Source organism: Lampetra planeri, chromosome 4, assembly GCF_965212315.1.
Source record: "Lampetra planeri chromosome 4, kcLamPlan1.2.h2, whole genome shotgun sequence".
NCBI lineage: Eukaryota > Metazoa > Chordata > Hyperoartia > Petromyzontiformes > Petromyzontidae > Lampetra > Lampetra planeri.
The window spans coordinates 11,048,798-11,071,226 of NC_136110.1; the positions used below are offsets into that span (position 1 = coordinate 11,048,798).

Below are 22,429 nucleotides of genomic sequence, written 5' to 3' on the forward strand. Positions count from 1 at the left end.
AAAATTTCTCCGAACCAGAGCGGTAAAGTATGGGCAAACCCCATGACCGACACAGCACAGGGTTGAGGCACTCATCCAGCAGTCAAAAAGGGCTTTAAATTATGATTACATCACTTTCTTTACGCCACATCGTGCATATCCCCTACCAATTACATTTACTATTCATAATGACATTCATAATAATCCTGTCGTACTATTCCTCGCCCTGCGCACTGTCACCCACTACGTGATGTCAATCGCTCATCGAGCGTGGTCCTGAGATACGGCTGTACGTAGGCACGTTATGGCTGCGAACTGCACTGTGTGCACACGGGATGGGGAGAAATATCGTTGGCATCAGCCCCCTTCGCCGACGTGGGATGAGGTCCCGTTGAGGGTCGTCATCCCTTGCTGATAAACGCAAGGCAGCTGTTTATGAGCCACACTTCGAGGCAGTTTCTCTTAACAGCTGTTACTAGTCTTGCGAAAGCTGGTGTGGCGACAAAGTGTCCCCATTGTGCAACGGCATGAAGGTAGGGTTGGTGGGGATCAGACCGGGGTGCTACGATGGCAAGATGTTAACTACCTCGCTTGGTATACAGGAGGTCGCGTGTTTGATCCCGACCCAGACGCCTGAAAATTTGGAGTTTGCTTATTCACCCCGTGGTCACGTGGATTTTTCTCCGGGTCCTCCGGTTTTTCCCTCCACATTTAGAATCATGCGTTTAGAGTATTTGGCCGCTATAAATTTCCACACGATAAGCCACTTCGTTGAGCTATCATTTGTGGGCAGGTCGCTTCTGAAAAAGAGCTATATAGCTCAGTGGGCCTTACCTGGTAAATAAAAAAACATTAGTTGACACTGAGATGGAAACGTGAATTAGACTAAAAAGGTATGAAATTCCTGTGTATAAAGTAGGTCTAGCACTTTGTAAGTTTGTCTAAGATACGGGTGGGGTTTTTTGTTGTTGGTATGAGCATTTTTGCCACACAAGAAAACGCGGGTAAATTTAACTGGCCATTTGAACAAGTTACGTTTCACATTTTAAACGACACATGCTAACAATCACGTTTGGATATATGCGTGTAGAATATGTTTCCATTGTTCCAATGTTGCTCAATGCCGTCGTCATAAACAGGAAGTGGGCCACGCATTCCAATGTAGAGCCATCCTAAAGATGAATCACTAAAACCAGTTAATAATTTTCTTATTTGTTTGTTCTTGATTAGATTTCAGTGAATATGGGCTGCACATTAAGTTATTTCTCATTTAATTAAACACACCTCCAGATGACTGATATTTACTTTATACATTTTAATTATCACTTCGATATTATAATGCTTGGAATATGTTCCCTATAAAATAACAAAAAAATCGGTCAGGGTCTCATAAAGCAAAACATAGGACCGTGCTCGTCATGTTGGTGACCCTAAGGCAACGATAGACATTCCACATTTCTATGGCAGGGGGCCATTTCTTCCATTGGGCAAGTACTGTTGATTTATAATTAAGTGCTACTGAATTTATATACCCCAGAAGGATGATGATTTGCCGAGTTGACCCCTGACCAGGATCATAATTTACAACCTTTCAATCGCACGTTCAGGAGGTTTTGCCACAGTATCACAGGGCTGGCATTTAGTCTAAGACTAACGAAACGTTACAAATTATAACGTCTGCGGGCGCATGACATCGGAACTCTAATTGCTAGACGTGCACTTAGTAACCTAAAGCTACCCGCGTTGCAAATGGGGCTTTTCTCATAATCGCAAATATTACATGAAGTGAGAAAGACAAATAGTGCTGACAAGGCTGCGCGGGGGGGCCCAGTGGAAACGCGCTCGGTAAGCCGGCACATTTCCTCGTAACTGATGACCGAATACGGAACCGAGTGAAACGCAGCCGCTCTCTGCTCCAGGAAATCGAAATCGCTCTTAATCACAGACCGGAATCTTTTAAGGGATAATGCTTTGCTATGAAGAAAAACAAAACACTTCCCTGTATAACAATAATAAGAGTAATAAATGTCGGTGTTATTTGCGAATGAAATAATGTTGCGAAGATTTTCATTTTATTCTAAGCTCTCGACTCACGAATGAAAGGTTGAAAGTTCAAATCCTACTCCAGGGTCAACTGAGCTCATCATCTGTGTGGTGGGTAACATGAGTACCACTTTGTGGGAGACTGACCATGATCATCCATCGAAAGGACTGCTTGGTCCCTGCCATAGGAATGTAGAATTTCCACCACTGGCTCAAAATCAGTTGTGGCCATGAGTGTGGCGAAAATTATGGAAAAGAGAGATCATGATGCTCCTGAAAATCGTAAAAGTTTAGTATTAAATATTTTTGTTTAAAATAAAGTACATTTCTTTTAGCCTTTTTAGATTCACATAATATTCAAGTAAATAATAAACCTCATTGCGTGCAATTTTTTTTTCCCCCCAGCACCTTGACTGTAAATTTCACTTAAGGTGGACTGTGACACCATCGTAGCTTTAGGCAAGAGCACTGCCCAGAACATGTCCCAACATTGAGGTGCTTTGTCTTATTTATTAACGTGAGTTCCCATTTCGAAATTTAACTGTAAGCGACAGGCATCAAATACCAGGAAAGCGAATGCAGACGACGCCATTGTCTCAACATCCTCCCCAATCCTCTCCATGACAGCTGTGATGGACCAAAGCATCGCATTTCAAGACCCCCACCATGAACGACAAGCGTTTACAGAAAACCAACAGCTGCCCGTCAAAACCCGGTGTTTACCAGTAGTTGTGAATCAAAACGTCAAAGTGTATCCTTTTACTCAATCGAACACCTCTGTTGGAGGTTCGGAGTCCATGATGGATATTCTAAATTCCTATCGCAGGGACCCATTTATTAACAGGACAACCTCTGCTGACACATCACACAAAGTGGCACTGTTTTATTTACCACTGGGGTTACCATTTGCTGAGTGAACCCCGACTGGGATTTAACTCACAGCATTCAGATGGTCAGTCAGCTGCTCTATCTAACCTGTCTATTACATCGTGCGCGGTGGACAGCCTGACACAGAATATTCCCTAAGTGAGCCGGTCAGCGCAATTTGGTTCCGCGCGTAATCGCCGTAAACCATCGGGACCAGCAACAGCATTACGGCTGACGACGTTTCCAGTCTGGTAGAGAACGATGTCTCTCTCTCTCAAGGCCAATCACCTCTTTTCTCCGCAAGACACTTTTTGAGTGGCATTTCATTTTCACCTCCTAAAGCGTGCCACGACACTGTTGAAAGGAGTGGGTGGAGAGGTGTCCCCCGCCTCCCCCCCCCCACGCCGCACTTTGTGAACGACACAAAAAAGCATGCCAACGCCTTCCCCGGCACCCCCCGACACTTTCTGGGTGCAGAGGCTTGAATTTGTGGGCGCGTTATTGCCGGATAATCAGACGCGCGGGGCACAAAAGCCAACGTTAACGGAGATTACATTTAACACGTAGGATTTCGCAACCAGTATTATTCATAATAACGGTTTTGGGGTTAGATCGCGTTATTTATAAATGTGTAGCAACCCTCCACGACCCGACACGGCCAATGAGTAAAAAATGTGTCACGTTAACAAAACGCCAATTAGTAACTTCTTCAGCCCACCGGTGTGTTTGAAGAGTGAATTCACAACATTCGAATTTGAGTACGACGTTTCGCTGGTAATTATATCCACCATCTTCGGGAGATTTTCCAGAATAGCGAAGCCATCCACCTGCTTCCGGTCTTAAATAGTGCAGGATGACGTCATCGTTGTTGAACCCCATCAGGTTTCGAGATCAGAGGTGGAGGTGGGGGGGTATTGTAATTATATAATAGATTAGTAATCAGTTAATTAGTATGTGATCCCTCTATAAGGAATTGTAATTTGTATTGTGTATTACTTAATAATATGCTTCCATGCTGTGCTAATTCTGTAGCTATCAGAGCGGTTAAAATTATTTGCATTTTTCTCAATTTAGATGGATTCTCTAATTAACGGTGGGCTCAAGAAGTAACTAATTGGAGTTTTGTTAACGTGACACATTTTTTACTGATTGGCCGTGTCGGGTGGTGGAGGGTTGAGACATATTCATAATAACGAGATCGAACCAAAAAATCTTTTTTCTGGAGATTACATTATTGAAATGAAATAAGGATGAGAATGTTTAACTAACATCCACTTTGCACCCGAGCAAATACTCTATGCTCATGTGTCCAAAACGAGTTCCACCCACAACTAATCCAACGAGGAATTTCAACGTTTTCCTCCAATCCTAATGAGGATGTTAAGGATGCATCAGGATAGCAGATGAATGTTTACTTACACTGTGAGACAACACTAGAACATATGGAAGTTGTTTTCTAAAACTACAAAGCAAATGGAGTTAATTTTAACTTAAACAGCAGCAAAGGCAAAAACCCAAACGTAATTGATTTGGCACTCACTCATTTCCTTACAAGGCTCTGAGCCAATGGTGGAAATTCCACATTCTCATGACGGGGGCCAGTTTGCCCATGCCACCGCCACTGTTGACTTTAAATTGAAGTGCCGTGCACGTGATTGATCACAGAAGGACGATAGACTGAGCTGACCCCTGGATTTGAACTTCTGATTCATGAGCCGACTGCTCTGAACCACAGTGACGTACAAAACAGATCTTAAATGCGATCACTTTCCCAAAACTAAAACGTTATGCCCTTTCTGCATCTAACATCACTTTTCACTATTTGCATTCCAATTCAAATCTTCATCAGTACGCTATTTCACGATTTGAAAACCAATTCGTTTACAAAATGAGCTGCATACGCAATCACACTAAAAACTTGCTTACAGGAAAATTATTTCCTCAAATGAGAATTGTTTTGTCACGGACGGTAATTTTAAAAAATTCTAGACTTTTGGGGCTATGGCATTAACCGTGCAAATCGATGACCTTCTGGTAACATTGGCATCCTTTTGTTAAATTTCTCAGTGCAGATTATGGGAATCGAACCTTCGGATCCAGAGAAACAGGTTCAGTGGTGGTCACACTCACTGCTTGCTGCTAGACTACACAGGAGCCTTTATTACTTTTAATTTTGTGCACGTTTGTTCATTTCATGATATATGGGGGGACATTTTTAGTTTTCTCTGCTCATGTCAATCGGCAGCCCTTTACATTAGAGACCAAAATCTCTATTGACTTACGCACAATGATGGTGCTCATTTGATCAATGCCACAGAAATTATGACATGAGTCAATATTAAAACTGGGATTTGATCTCACAAACCTGTTGCAAGTCAGGTGCTCTGCCACAGCAACACCCAGCCAGGTCATGACCAACGACAAACCGTGTGCGCACGCAAGCGGGTATTTTTTCATTACTCAGCCAAATTTTTTTATCGACGACGCACACAGTAGTAAATACAATTTTAAAAAGCACCTGCAAGTTTTGCAAACGCAGCGATTCTGATTGTGGCCACTGACCTGCAGCGGCGAGATGATGTCGTGGGAGGGCACGTTTCTACTCGGCAGTATTTACGAAAATCCCGACTTCACGTTTTGCAGTTGGTTCGTATTTCATTTCACCCTCCTCCGTTTAACCACCGCTGGGCGGCTGCCTCTACGCTCGCCACTTTATCTATTTCCGACGATCAAAAACTAATCCTGCCGTGAGGCAGCGCTCGCACTTCGCGATGCATGTCGGCGGCGGGAACCTCGCCAAACCTCCGATCCACAGCCAGTCCAACTTCCTCAACTCAAAAAAAAAACACACTCATCAGTCCTACGGTGTGAACCTCACGGCTCGTCTACGGACGGCATCGCCGCGAGCCTCCCTCAGCGCCACTCCGCCGCGACTGGGCTGCCCTCCACACCACGCTCGCTCCACTCCTTCACTCCGCGCGCGTGCGCCGTCTTCACCCAAATTCAAACGGCTCGCATGCTTTGATAAGCGGCAAACATTCTAGGAAGCGGCGCTTTTGCGTGCACCGCCGCACGCCTGCGAGGGTGCCGACGGCTGTTTATTGAAACTTCCGCAAGAGCCCGCCGCTCGGCTCGCCCGCCCGCCCGCCTGCCCGCCCCCCTCTCAGGTCTCGCGAGCGGCAACGATGGTGCCGCTCGCCGCCGCCGTCGCCACGTTCAGCGTCCCGGCCGACGTCGCTCGTCGGTAACGGGGAGTGGGCGTAGCGAAATGAACCCCTTCAAGTAAACAAAAGATTTTTAAAAAGGCAAGAGTACGAACGAGGAAAAACGTGGTCTCTCGAAAGAATGAAACTGGTCTGAAAATCACAAAGCCAATCTTTGAAAGTCACCGCGGATGTGGCAACATGGCAGCTACTCTTGGGTAAAAATGCCACGCGCACGAAAAGCGCGGGGGGCATTGTACATTTACAAATCGGCTTATCAGAATTACAATCTTATGCAGAACATGCTTCATGCAAATCAATATTGTGAAATTATGAAATTTTTATCGTGCCACTCTGCTCGTACTTCCTTGCATAAACAGCTGCGGGCTAAGGTAGCGAAGTGGGGGGTGGATGGCTGTGGGAGTTGTTGATGTGGTGGGGGAATAGCCGGGGGAGGGAGGGAGAGGCTGCGGGACAGAGGGGGATTAATCAAGAGGCAGGATTAGCTACATTCTTCTATTATACTTCCAATGCTTGCAAACTAAGGGCCCCTATGTAAAAAAAGATAGGGGGCCATGCATCAGACCAGGCCAGTGTAAACTTGGTGCAGTGAACTAACACAGTTGCAGCATTTCTTGTAATATTTTTTTTTTTGGGTGGGGGGGGATTACAAGAATGTGGCCGTGCCACTCGTGTCTTAAACGGCAACGTCACATTATGGACACGTGTGTGTGTGTGCACACACGCATGTTGCTTTGAGTGCCCTGAACTTGTCATCACACATCCACGATGTGACGACGCTTGGCCAAAGGCACATTAAGGTGACGGGGCTTCCTGTGAAGTACACGTTGTAACTCTTTACAAGTTGTGCACCAAACGACACTTTTTTATATCTCCCTAGGTCTTCTGAAAATCTAAATTACAAGTCAAATAGTATGTTTTATTAATAAACTAGCTAATCTCTCTCTGTCCATCTTCCTTTGCCTCTTTATTTTCTGCTCTGCCTGTGCATCTCACTCTGTCCGTGTCTCTTTGTCTCACGCTGTCTCTCTCTCTCTTGTATCTCTCATTCTTCTCCCTTTGTCTCTGTTGCAATGTCTCCCCTCGGTTTCTGCAGCTCATCTCTCTGTCGCTCTCCCTCACCACGTGCTCATGGTGGGGATTTTTCTTGTTGTCACAGCTCTTCTCCCCCTTCCCTGCGCCGAGGCCTGCAGTGACCGTGTAACTACAGAGGCCCAAAGTGCTCAATAACATTTGGCTTCACATTTATTCTGTTGCTTCAAATCGGACCGAATACGGATTTCCCAACAAACGAGCTTGAATTCGGCTCAAATTTAAGGCAACATGAGCATTCGGCACCAGCCGGAGTTTTCATAAACACGCAGCAAATGCCATTCTGCGTTCAAGATAAACATTGAGCTTGAATAATCAGACGTGCATTCACAGTCCACGTATTAATGCGAACTTCAAACGGAATTTTCTCAAGCTGAATACCAACTGTATCTTTCGCTGTGAAAGAATGACACGTTTTCGCAATGAAAATAGGTAAATTTCAAAATATCACTGTCCTGGTCATAAAAGCAACGTTTGTGGGGAATAGCCATTTTCTGTACTTTTGAGGCATAAGCATTTAGGAAATAACACCTACTACCCAGGAATAAAAAATAACTAAATTTGTAACACAGTAAATCTTGACTTAAAACTTTCGTGACTGCAGGAATTCAGATTCTATGGTTCTTTCGGTAAAGTCCCGTAGAAAGAAAAAAAATTACAACAAAATAATAAAAATGAAAATAAAGTGAATAAAAATAATAAAGGAACAAAAATATGTTTTGTTACACAAGTGTATAATCAGTAAATCATAGTAACGTGTCGAAGCAGCAGCTGGCTATGCTGTCTAATACCGGCGGGGAGAACACAGAGCTGCTCAATTAATTTCTGGGAGAAGCTCCCAGCAGCACGTGGAGGCATCGGATATCGCGCCGACCACACAGTCACAGCCCCCCGAAGCCACATCGCAGAGCGTCCACTCCACATCCAGACGAGAAGCTGCGGGCAATTGCTTAGCAGCTCCGTTGGCAGACCTTTAGCCAGCGCTAAGTTACTCACCCCTGAGGGAAATACGTGCCGAGTCGATCCTCTAAACGCCGCAATGAACACAAACGACAGTCTCTGCGAGGGGCCCCGCCTTCAACAATCCGACGCCTCCGGCAAAGCTCCTTCTCTGTGCTGTCGACGGTAGAGTCATGGAGCGCTGTAACAATTTACTACAGTTACAGGTCTTAACCATACTTCACCACGCTGCTCAGTGCTAATGAAGGCCAGCGCCCAGGGATCGGGTTTAATGACTCGCCACTGATGTTAGCCGTGGCCGGACACTGAACACAGGTCATCAGAGTTCACAGTGCAGTGCGTCGATCACTGCGCAACACGGACTCTTATCTCCCATGCCCTGCAACACCCCCCCGCATCCTCCCTGGGTAGCTCTCAGATTGAGGCTGGTGTTGAAGTGACCTACACTGAACATTACAAACAGACACATCACAGCGACAACAAACACTCAATTGTTATTTCACCCACCTCGTCTTGTGCGATTCTCACAGACTGAAATCTCTGGACCACCTTATTGTCGACCGGCCAACCGGGCCAACCGCACAGTGGAGCGCGCTCATTCGCTGTTGGGTACAGCTGGGCTGGTGTTAAATATGAAATTCATAAACACGTTATCAGCACTGGCGATGATGAAACCTCCCCCACCCGCTGTAGGATGAGAGTTGACGCGCGAGGGTGCGGCACTGTTTCCGATTACGATCTTCACTTGGGTCGTCTTAGGTTGGCAACTTGTGGCAGCATTCTTGCGCAAATTTTTACACAGTCATCTGAGTGTTTTCTAATTTAAACCTCAAGTTTTGCATGATGCTTATTTATTTAATTACGCTCCTCCCCCGCTTTATCGCAACTGTGCTAAAACGACAGCGGCCGCTTCAGTAAGTTTCGAACCCTAATATAACCGACATTCAAATGGTATTCAAATGTTCTGTTGATTTTATCTTAAAAATACGGATAAGCAAAAGATGAAAATTGTATGATATAAGACTGTAATAAATTAGACAAATATATATATAAAAAAACTATATCATCGGACCGTTTTTTCCAGTATCAAAGTATTAGAAATAAGACTAGGTTTGACCCTTTCTGGCACTAAAACAGGTGCTAAGATGTTCAAATACCAAATAGATTCCTTTTCCATTAACCAAACGTACTTGCGGTGAACATGCAAACAACCATGCTCTGATAATATATGCAATGTCTTTGAAACTGATTGGCCTACATCATCACCAGTATCAGACCAGCGAACGCCAAACAGCAATAAAGCCAATGCACGTATCACAGCATGGAGAGCTCCAGGCGAGCGGCTGTGATACGTGCATTATCACAGCATGTTTTGTTTGCATGTTCACCGCAAGTACGTGTGGTTAATGCAAACTTAATTACTTGCAAAAGGAATCTATTTGGTGTTTGAACATCTTAACACCTCCTGTTTAATTGCCAGAAAGTGTAAAACGTCGTCTTATTTTGCAAAAAAAAGTACGAATCAAATAACAATATTATGTTTCGCGGAGAAGACCTAACATAGCGTCAAATTACATTACATTAAAAACCTCGGGGGAGTCAGCACTGATGGATTGGCCTTCAAATATAACCCTCCGAAAACAGAATGCGTCAAAATAACTATCGAGAATTGAATATTTTAATTGTGCTGCTAATGGCATATGTAACATCCTGTCAAATAGTATATACGGGGGGGGGGGGGGGGGAATAAAAACTCCTCCCATAAATATGTATTGGCACTCGCCATTCTTCAGTGTGTTACATAAACACGCACAAAAGGTTACATAAACACAGAGGTGTGCAGACGAAGACGTGGGAATTGCTCAAGAAGCAGTGGCTCATTGTAAATTCTGTCAGAGCAGCATTAAGCGGCAGCGTCTTAGACGATCACGGCAGGGCCCAAACATGACCTCGTCTAGATTTATACAGCGCGTTATTCCAAGGCGCTTCACAACAATTACAAAATTGTTCATAGTGTGATAGCGGTTGAAATACAGAGTGGGGTTATTAAAAAGAGGACGCCCAGCACTTCCCCCCCGGCCCCGCCTCTGCCTATCGGACAGCGGTGTGAGGAACACGAAATATAAAAAAGCTAAGTTTATTTTCTGGAAACGGGCAGCACCCTGGTCCCATCAACCGCGGCGATGCTGTGGCAGTGACCGTGCGCGAGAGAGCGAGAGAGGAGGCAGAAGGGGGTGGTTGTCTCTGTACGGTGGGAAAAAAAATACTTAAATGAGCCCCCGACCGCGTGTTCAGAAGAGGAAGCCGGTGTTTTTTTTTTGCTGTCATTAATTTTGGGAGCTTTGTAGTTGGATGACCGTTTTGTGCTTTTTCCGCATTCATTCATTTGTTGCTATATATATAGCAGGGTTCTGTTCACACAAACGAACATGTGACCGACTAAATAAAAAACGGCTTTGAAAATGTCACGCATTCTTTCCAACACATTTCTATTATTTTTTTAATTATTGAAATGTGTTGTTTCCCAGTAGCCCGTGGTCAAACTAATTTTACAGACACTCTGATGTGCCTATTCTTAGTTAAACAGGCAAAAGTCAAAAGTAAGAGTGCCTGTCTCCTCAAACGGTACGCTCATCTCAACTGGCAGTTCTCAGCCTGAAGTAAACATTACACATTCCTATGACAGGGACCGGTCTTTTTAAAAAATCCATTCAAATCTTTGGCAGAACAGTGCAAACATTCATGTTATAGAATGGCCCCACAAAAAGTGGATATCGCAGAGTTACCTTTGAGATCCCGTCAATTGATCTCTCATACGCTCAGTAGAATGCAGCACTTTCCCAGCCGCTCGATTATGACAGTCAAACCGATGTTTGCAATTCGACAGAACCTGCTTTATTTTCACAGGTCGTGGCCTGGATTCGAGCCCTGGTTCACAAGAGACTCGAGCTCAGCAACCTGATCTCTGAAACACCTGAGCACCTCAAACAGGGACCAGTCTTAATTAAAACAACACCGTTGACCTCCCACTAGACTGTGTGCATGATATATCAACTCCGGAGGACCGATGGGCTGAGCCGATGCCACACGAGTACTTCAACTCACATCTTTCGGACTGCGAGCCAACAACACCTTTGTCCCAAGCTAAAAACTTAGACGATACATTGTTATCGTGCATAATTATGCACTCGCAATAAGGGGAGACAATCCAAGATTCAGGATTTAAGCATTTTGATATAAACAATAAAATCAGCCTGTACGTCGCCAAACAGTCACGAAGTTCCGTCAAGAATACACACAAATGGTTTAAGAGCATTTGAAGGAAGTGCGGAAAATTAACGCAATGGACGTAATCAGGGGCCGTTGTGAACATTTACCGCTGACCTTCTCGCATGGCCGCGTGGCACCAGACGGGGAGAGGTTTTATGTTAACACTTAGGCCACGTTAACAAACTGGCATGCTCAATCAACTGTCACACTGATAAAAAAAAATCAATCACAGTTTGATCAGATGCTTTGTGTGGTGATAATAATAATAACACAAGCTTTATTAAATGCGTGCCAATTATTTGAAGCCGCCACATGTGCTGCACATTTATATATTCATGTTGTAATTTCCCCGAGCGTATTCACTTTGAATAGTCTGAAATTCATTACCGGGGTTTAGGAAATGATTTCATTTGACGATCTTACGTAACAAAACATAGTTGTGGGCCATTAAATCAGTACACAAAACGCCCTCGCGTAAATTCCTTTCTTTGACATTAAACATCGTTGGCAAATCCTTTCCTGATTGACTATGCTGGTTATGTTATTGACCATCGGCAAATACAATTCTAATTATTCTCCACACACGGGTCATACACTAATTACACACACATACACTATATCTTTAATTGTATAAAAATATACACGTTGTATGTATAATAGATTAAATATATTTTACAGATTCTTACATAACAAGCTAAATAAACATTGGGCGGAGTGGTGGCGCTAGTGTTAGCACACTGCGATATGACCCCGGTGATCTGCGAGTTCATTTCTCAGCCACTGCTAACATGACTGACGAATGGTGACTGAACCAGTCCTGGCCCTGGATCAGTCCTCTGCCCATCAATGGTGCAGTATTGTCGACAAACTCCCACGACTCGTACAACAGCGTGGGGAAGGCTTCCATTAAGTCGTGTATCGACCAGGACTGCTGTTAATCAAATAAATCAGTCAATAAACCTTTATCCTTATCTGTAGGAACATTGCTCACTAACTGTCGGCATGGCTATTGTTGATAATTTTGGTGATGACGATATTGAATAGTGCTGGAAATCCCATATTCCTATGTCAGGGCTGTCTGCCTGTCCACATGGCAGCACTGCAGAGTTCACACATTTAATTGACACAGGAAGGTTATTAGGCTGAGTCAACCACAGACTAGGACCTGAATTCACAACCTCCTGGGGAGGAAGTCAAGTGCTCTGCCACAGTGCCAAAGGATAAGTGGACTGAAATGTAGTTGTGAGAGACCTGCTGTGGACCAAACCTAGACCGATTTTTAGTGACGTGCTTAGAATTCAAGCCTCTGCCACAAATGATGAGTCTGGCCAATGTATCGTGACGATGATGATGACATGGGGAAATAGCCGTCGGTGTCAATTGGACATTTTGTAATTTGTTTATACCTTTCTCTGTCTTGTGCCAACTCTCAAGTAGTGGCCACATCTTTCTGGCACCGATCTCGTGTCGTCAAGCCGTTCTCTGTCAGATCTTCCTCTTTCCAGGTTCCTTCCTTCTTTCCACACAATTTTAATTTTTTTTGTTGTCCATCCTACTACTTCTTCCTAGCGTTGTTCCCGCTGTGGCGCAGGGTCCGCTTTTCGGCATTGTCTTCTCCATTTGGCTCGGTCCAGGGCATCTTCAGGGGATGCGTTGACCGTCTTCATGTCTTCCTTTATTCGGTCCATCCATCGCTTCTTCGGACGCCCGCGTGGACGGCGGCCCTCTGGCTCAATACGCAAGGCAGTCTTGGCCACTGATGACTCTTCACTTCGCATCACATGGCCGTACCACCGAAGCCTTGCCTCAAGCATCTTGTCCGCAATGGGGGCCACACCAAGTCGCTTCCGAACGTCTTCGTTCCTGACACGATCCCATCGAGTGAGCCCGAGGCTCCATCTGAGCATCCTCATCTCCATGGTGTGGAGAGCTTGTTCGTGTACAGTTGTGGCTGGCCAGCACTCGGATCCATAGAGTGCCACCGGTCGGACGATGGTCTTGTATATTTTTCCCTTCAGCCTATCCGGAATTTTCCGATCACAGAGGACTCCGGTGACTTGCCTCCATTTCATCCACGCCGCATTGACTCGTGACCTCACATCAGTCGTGATGCTACCATCTGAGCTGATGGTGGAGCCCAGGTACTTAAAGTCCGTCACTTTCTTCAGATCTTCTCCGTCAATGCTGATGGTGCCGTCGGTTTGGGGGCCACACTCCATATACTCCGTCTTTTTGATGTTGAACCTCATCCCGTTTTCGTCCAAACGTTCCTTCCACAGGCGCGTTTGTCTTTCCACTTCTCCTCTCTCTTCATCTGAGAGGAGGACGTCATCCGCGTAGAGAATTGACCATGGCAGGGGCGTGTGCAGGTCGGCAGTGATCGTGTCCATGCACAGGATAAACAGGAGTGGTGACAGGGCCGATCCTTGGTGCACTCCAACGCTGATGGGAAATGGCGGTGATATGCCCACTGCACACCTGACTGCACTGGTGACGTTCTTGTATAGGAGTTGCACCCAATGCACGTAGGTTTCAGGGACTCCATGGGATCGAAGCGAGTGCCAGATGAGGTCGTGGGGGACCCTGTCAAATGCCTTTTCAAGGTCGAGGAACGACACGTGCACAGCTTGGTTCTTCTCTCTGTGCCTCTCCTACTACTAATGTGTCCAAACAGTGCCAGTTTCCTTCTCATAACTGCCGGCAACATCAGATTGTCTACTTCTACGTGCAACCTTTTTCTTACTTCTACGTTGGTCACTCCTGGGGTCCAGCTTAGACGCAGTATCCTGACCAATGTGGGTGGTGAATAAAACAAACTATGGACCATATACTCTTTGGTTCTTTCGGTAAAGTCACGTTCTTCCAGAAATCAACCAGGTAGGGTGTTGACTGTTATGTTAGCCGACTCTCTGTGTTGTATTGCATTATATTTCTAAGTATACTAGGTTAGTTTTCTATTTCATTTATACCTGATGATGATTGCTTGTGTTGCAATCCAAACGTCGTATGCTATTATTTAATTTATTATTTTCTCTTTATACGTGACTTTACCGAAAGAACCAAAGAATAATTCCTGCACTCACGAAAGCTCCAAATTAAGTATGTGCCTTCTACGGAGGAATGGCAAAACCATGCAGACTCTCTCCCAAAGTCATCTCGTGGCCAGCAGACCTCGACATTGGCATCTGGCTGCTGAACACATTAACACAACCGTCGTACGCAAGAAATCGAATTAAAACATGCCAAGGCTGTAATAACGAAGAGTTCAATGTTTCAAATTCAAAGATGACAATCCTGGCAATAGGATTTGTAAGTTACAAGGAAGTTAATCATGTGTATATAGGCAGCATATAATCTTGGTGACATTCCTAAAGTGTATGTCTCATTGTTCTTTTTAAATAAGAAATTATAAAAAAAGACATTTATGCTTATTGCGTTTATGTTGTTGGGAGCTACCTAAGGAAAAACAAGACATTGTATATTCTTTGAATTAATAGAAGTTGCAAAAACTCTTCTGGTAATCTGGAAACAAAAAAATACATACAGGGAAAACACCCCGATCTGTGGCCCCACATATAAATACAAACAAGTTATGATTAAGCGAGCAAAACGTGAGTACAGTTTGGACCTGCTAAGTTGGTGTTAAAAATTATACAAGTTGTCAATGAAGAAACAATGCAAAGCCGACCTGCACAATTACGTGTAACTGTTATTATGTTTGTTACGCTCGCTTACCCAGGAAAGGCTAACCGAGTGAAGTGACTAATTTTTTCTGGAGGAGTCCTGCCATATTTTAGTAATCGGGGGGGGGGGGGGGGAATGATTGATATCTAAAATGCAAATTCAGTAATTACATTTTTTAATAAACAGAGAAAGTAACATTGATGGCTGCGCGTACTGCGGTGTTTGTATTAGTGTCCATTAGAACGCATCGAGCCAAAGAGACGGGACGCTCTAAATGCAGAACACGACTGCGGCACTCAATGCGCTGTGATGCGTCGTGAAATTATACAAATATAAATTGACACAAATAGACCGCCTCACTTTGGACGGCTGGGATAGGACAGCGAGGGCTTCTTCCCCCGTGCGCCGATGCAGTCTTGGACAGACACGGCTGCATTCGCCTGCACGGCTCTGGCAATCATTATTTATTTATATTAGGTGACCTGCTTACGTTTTCTTTATATTTTTTCCACTTCTATCGTCCCTTGCATTGTTCGCTGTTGTATAACTTACGGGAACCGCCCATGGTGGACATCTGTGAAAAAGAGCCTCAGAGCTCATCCGATTCCTCCTGCAGTCAAAATAAACGTTCCGATTCTGAACTTCTCGGCATTGCCGCCACCCCCTACAACACGGCATTGCACCAAGCCGCTAACTAAACAGATACACTTTTTTATTTAACACTCTTTCGTTCTTTCGGTAAAGTCACGAAGGTATAAAATAAAATAAGGCCCACTGAGCTATGGAGATCTTTTTCAGAAGCGACCTGGCAACAAATGATAGCTCAACCAAGTGGCTTATCACGTGGAAATGTATAGCAGCCAAATTATCTCAACGCATGTTTGTAAATGAGGAGGAAAAACCCAGAGGATGTGGAGAAAAATCCACGCGACAACGGGGAGAACATGCAAACTCCAAATATACAGCAGGCGTCACAGGGTTGAGATCGAAACCACGACCTCCTGTACACCAAGCAAGGTAGTTAACATCTCGCCACCGTGGCACCCACTTACACTAGACTCAAGTCTTCAATCCCCAGGGCCCACATCACAACCAAGCCTACATGCTGACCAAGACAGTCGACTTAACTTTTTCACCCTGTGAAGTAATATGGTTTATTAATGTAATTTAAAGGTCAAAGCTGGCCAATTTTTTTTTACGTTTAGATTACGTAAACTTGTGGGCCGCTCTTGGGACATGAGCCCTAATTTGGACAGCGCTGGTTTAGATTTTTAGTTTAGATTCTTCGTGACAATGCATTTTATTCTCAAATAAAACAAAGAAAGGGAAAGAGGGTGCAGACATTTCTAAAACTCCTAAGATTTGTTTGTTCACACATTGTGGTCATGCTTTTTTTGAGCCAAGTCAAAAGTCATAGTTGGCACATATATCATCATGATAACAGTCAGAATGAACTCATATGGGCTCGCAAATTACTCAAGTCCTGTGAAACACTCACAGGCAACAGACCACTGCAGTTTTATTTATAATGTGGACAATATTTTATTAGCTTTAAATGCCCACTCCAGTCTTACCCAAAACCTCAAACTGACCCTTAACTCTATTTATACCAAATCATCCACAACCCTAACCCTATTCTTAGGCTTAAGCCCAGCCCCAACCATAATCCCAATCCTATCCTTATAAAATTAATCCTAACCCTCAATCCTATCCATAACCCTGACCTTTATTCTAACCTCAGTTAAACAATATGCATACCATGTCTCCCAGGTCTTGTTTGCAAAAGACACACACACACACGTACAGTGTTTTCAATGGAACTCTTACACCGAATGCAGAAAATAAATCGGGGTCGGTACTCACGTTCGGCAAGTTCACTTGCGGGACAGGGCGTGTGGCTCTAGACTAGAAGATGTTAAACTCGTGTTATATAGCACTCCATTAGCCAGCCGCTCCGCTCTGTGCCCGTGACTCATCACCGACACCACGTGCTTACGATAACCGTGACTCGCATATTTCACTTTGATAAGGGCGCAAGTTCTCTATTGCCGAAAAGACTTGTATCGAAATGCAGCGGGCTTTTTTTTTATTTTAACAAAAATATATATTATTTATGCTGCGTTATGCAATATATAAATATTTATTGGCACGCAACAGGGGGAAAAACGGAAGTTCACACGCATGCATTTACATGTATAAATGTACATGAAATTCTGCTAGTACACACACGCGTGCAGCGTTATCCAAAACCGAGCGGTGACGCTGCAGCCAGAGCAAGTGACTCACCACTGGAAATCACAAGAACACGAATTCAAAATCACAGTTGGGGAGTCACCTCAGCCCATCAGTGCACCCGAGTTTTATCAAATGAGCATTGCTTCCGTTGTTATTGGGAAGTTGTCCCGTTGATGATCTGGTCTCTGTCTTACGAATGTGGAATTTCCACCGATGGCACCGGGGGGGAGGGGGGGCGCCCACCAAGAGAGATAAACGCCACCCGGCGCTCGTTGGCGTCGGGAGACACGGGACTCTGCGGTTCTCAACTGAGTACGCCCTTAGGACTATAATCCACCTGGCAAGCTTAAGTAAAGATTTGCATAAATCAAGTGGTCTGACTTGCATTTGTATACCCTATTTTTTTGTTTGTTAAAGCAAATACACAACACTCAACGAGCTCTCACCAGGTATGCATAAATATACAAATCAATGAATACACATGAATAAACTGACAATAAAACCTGAACAAACCGACAAAACGTCATCGGGGGAAAAACTCACACACAACACACACGTCAACCTGTCGCTCTGCCCACCCAGATGTGACCGTATCTTGCGCTGTACAAAAGCCAGAATCGAACTTTGTGCTTCAACGTCTTTGGCCTAACCACGGAAACTTTCTTTTTTAAACACAATGACTTATGAAGTGCACGTAAGGTAGATGAAAACAGTCTCGTTGCACAAATAAAAAAAACATCCCATCACAGATTCTCTTTGGGCGATTCATCATCACCAATGCGCCCCCTGTGCTTACCGTGAAAGTAAAATAATTTCATTTGGCTTCATGTTTCTCGATTCCATTGTGTTGCTTACTTAAAATTACAGTAGTCTCTGGGGAGGCACGTTTCCATTGGTGTATGCAGAATCGCTGGAATACATTTTATATTACAGCAGTCCTTTATATTGGAAAGCCTGACTTTTTCGTGAGGGGCCAGCATTGTTCAGCCAATTCCTTAATGAGTGTTTTTAGTTTGGGCAAAGATTGAGTGTCTGGCTAAAAACCTCACACACGAGGGAATAACAGTCAAAAGTGCGCACAGATGGGTCACAAACCCGCGTGGCTCTACACTGCCTTGTCATTGGCCACCGGGGCTGGCTGGGAATTTCACAACACACGGTGACCTCTGCGTGATCTCCACCAACCCTGCTGAGAAAGCTGCAGCCAAGAGGTGAGAAAAGTAATCAGCTGTGATGCCATGTGACACTCAATTTCTTTCAAAGAGACAATTGTGAAGCAGTTTTCACATAGCCAGTTATTTATATAAATATGTAGATTTTATATATATAGTAACTCGGTTGTCAGTATTTTTTTTCCTTTGATGCGATTTAGTGCCAAGACACCGGCAAACGCTCGCTGACCTCTGTGTAATTCGGTTAACGCTTGCGTTAATTCAGTGCTGTAAAAAGATACATTTCTGCGGTGCAGGTAGCAGTGCTCAGATATGACAGACATGATACAAGCACGAGTGAGGACTCTGGCTTGCAGATCAATGCATCACGCATCACATCTATTGCGCGTATTTTCACAGCCAGGTCTCAGGAGGGCCCCACAGGACCAGACAGATATAGCATCTGGCAGTACCATCACTGACAAAGCGCAGCGGGGGGCACCCCTGAATGGGGTACATTTTGGAGTGGGCGGTAGTTTTGGTTATAACGTGGACTTTCGTGCAGTTGGACCACTCCTTGGGAATGTCTTATAAATGGTTCAGAGCTTCCGAATGGCGATGAAGGGTGCGCTAGATTTGTCGGGAGTAGGGAGACACTTTGAGAGACGTAGGGATGTGAACGCTTTGGAAATATGACAATGCTTGCCATTGTGGCATAATTCAATTTCAATTGCATTCTAACATTTATTTCATTTTTAGCCATAGCACTGTCAATTTAAACAATTTAAGTTGCAGAGGTGGTTATACATTTTTGCTCTTGTAATATTTTACCTGCCAGTTAACATGCATTTGATTTAATTCCTCTTATTCCTCTCTATGCACCACTCACTTTTGCAGCGTCACTTTCTCCGCTGTTCTCCCAAACATTGATATGCTTCTATTTGACACTAAGTCTCTCCCTTACGAAAGACAGCTCTTCTCCCAGTGGGTCCTCACCTTGTGAATCAAAGACCTCACCAAATGAAGCGGACAGAGACTTTAGTTAATTTCCCCACTGCAATTTACCGGGCGGTTACAAAAATCAAACCGAGGACACCCGCGAAAACATATTATCTAATGAACCATCGCGTTAGTCCAGATAACCCCTCGGCTCGCTCTCCCGGACCCGTGCGCGCAAAACATTGCTTGCGAATACAACTCAAAGAACGCGGGAGCGGGGGGGGTGGGGCGAATTCATATAAAAAGAAAATCCATCCGTAAACTCACGGAGCAGCACGGCGCTGGCGGCGGTGGGGATTCGTGCCAGGCTCGAGTGGTTGAAGGTCTGTCGGCAGAAGAGGACCCGCGAGCCTGGCTTGGGGAGGGCCACCCCGCCGGCGAGGGCACGCAGCGTGGGGTGCGTCGCCCACGCGGCGGCCGCCGGTGCCGTCGCCACCGGCGCCGTCGTCGTTTCGCCCGCCAGCCGTCCCAGCAGCGCGCGGTAGCGGCAGTAGCGCGGATAGCTCAGCACCACCACGTCGGGAGCCGGTTGCTCCGCCGCCGCTACCGCCGCAGTAGGGGCTGCACCAGCAAGAGTAGAGGGGGAGAGTTGGGAGAGAGACGGGCGGCAAATAGAGTGGGAGACGGGGAGGATGGAGTGGGGGGGGGCGACGTTAGGTCAGACGCAACTCGATAATGAGGCTTTATGTTCAGTGGCAGGCTGTGAAATGAGCGGAAATAACTTTTTTCGACGTTAGCACCCTGCTATGGCTAATGTGCAACGGGCACATAAATATATTTTGTGCTGTAATGACATCACGCGGCGTGTTTTACATAACGTGTTGTTCGCGGAGATGACAACTTTAAGTGTACTTTAATATATAAATACAGTCGCGGCAAGAGACAAAAACACTTAATTGAATCTTTCACACGGTCGTAGAAAGCGCAATACTGGAGGCCTTGAGCAATGCCATCCTGTTTGGGAACTAAAGATGAATTGCTCTCGCCTTGCCATTTAAATTGCCATCAAGGGCTTGTAAATGAAAGTCAGGGGTTTAATTAACTAATTCCGTACTTGTGCGACGCCCCGAAATAGATGAAAACCATCCAGATGGAAACTGTCCCAATTATAACCCCATTAAAACATCCCGGAGATGCGCGCAATACACTTGGTGTTGATGGAGTGTGCAGCAATCGCACTTGAATTTGCCGCAGTGTCTTTCACACCTCTTGTAAATAGTATTTGCACCTAATCCAAATAAATAAAACTTGCTTTTTGACATTAATGAGAATCTATTTCGATGAGTATTCTCACGGTTAATGTAACGATATCAACCGCTGCGCACGTTGCAGCAAACACAAGGCAAGTGAATGTGCAAACATGCAAATTAATGCTGCGCTACCAAAAATAAATATATGTACAGTTTTTTTTACATAGAAATAATAACAACGTGCATTTTTGTTTGTAAGATTTCACTTTGTCAAATGAGTACGTAATAATAAAAATCAACGCATGTAATGCTGCAAAGGTGATTAAATACCCACACACACAGGTCAATAACAAGACATACATTAATCAGAGATATGGCACCCTTTTAACGAAAAATATTAAAACACAGGGTTCGTCACAAACCAATAACTCAAGATGAAAAACAACAACTGACAATTAACATTTGCCACGAAACAGAAGCAGCAAGTGAGATGGACTTGGCCTAAAACTGCTGTACGATACTCCATCGTTAATCACAAACTTGCAATCCATGATATTGGCTATCTGCCAATCGCATCTGGAACTCTAAACGACTACTGCATCGAGAGAGAGAAAACGTGAGGAGATATTAAGTGACGAGAGAAAATGTGATGCGAGAAAGTGATGAGATAAACTGATGAGAGCTAACGTGATGCGATAAAGAGGTGTTATGATAATGTTTACGTATTTAATAGCTTATTTATGTAGTTAAGGTAATTCACGTATCATCCGCGAAACACCTTATTCATGAGCATATCCGCAATGAGCATCCCTCGCGAATAACGAGGGAACACTGTAATCTGTGAGGAGACAGGGTTGACGAAATCAGGGCAGGCACGGCCACAATACGGAATGGCAGCGGGGTGGGGGGGGCACAACGAATGTGCAGGGCGTCACACGCCACACATACAACGCACCATGGAGGCGGTTGGTGAGCGCATGGCAGCGTGGCACCAAGGCAGTGGCATCTGAGTTGCGATCCAGGTCTGGGGTCAACTCGGCGCACAATCTTTTCTGGGGTTAGTATATATAATATATTTTTTTTTAAGTACCATGCACATCACTTTTTGCAAGGTACCAACAATGGTTGTCCTACAGATATATATTGGTATGAGCCATCGGAATGTGTAATATTCACCACTGGCTCAAATAATGCCAAGTCAAAATCAGAAAATGTATTTATCCTGGAAGAATCCGATGAACTATTAAGCAATTTTTCACAGATGTCCAGGAGGGACACAGGGTCAGAACGTGACCTCAACAAAGAATACGAAAAAAATACAAAAACACGATAGCAGTGCAAAGTACAAGAAAGGTAAACAAATCACCCAAAAACATACAAATAAAACTGAACCATCACCGTCCATGCAGACATCGTTTTTTTGATCGCTCACACGTTCAAAAGACACTTTGGCACAAATTAAACTGCTCTCTCTTTGATTACATCGCTACAACATCTGGAGCCGTGCTCACAAAGAATATGCATATTGTTCCTTCTGTTAAATCGAGGGCAATAATGGCGAGATCATCGTGGGAACTGCTGCTGCCACCACATCCCCGCCGCCATTGCTTCCTTCCTTCTGCCAGATCCTGTAAACGTCGCCGAGCTGACCACCAAATTCACCGAACTCGCCGTTTGACACGGGACGTGGCTAAGGGGGCCGATATGACAAAGATCCTTCTATTTGGCCTGGAAA

At 44.7% G+C, this 22,429-nt stretch overlaps 1 protein-coding gene across 3 annotated transcripts in view; it reads right to left on the bottom strand.

Annotated features, from left to right (window-relative positions):
* Positions 1-22,429, bottom strand: part of LOC144717691 (uncharacterized) — a 131,310-nt gene that overhangs the window by 13,559 nt on the left and 95,322 nt on the right. For all 3 annotated transcript variants that reach the window (XM_078593244.1, XM_078593243.1, XM_078593245.1), the window contains one exon: positions 19,772-20,065. In XM_078593244.1, coding sequence (XP_078449370.1) covers positions 19,772-20,065 — 294 coding nt within the window. The remainder of the gene's footprint in view (positions 1-19,771; positions 20,066-22,429) is intronic.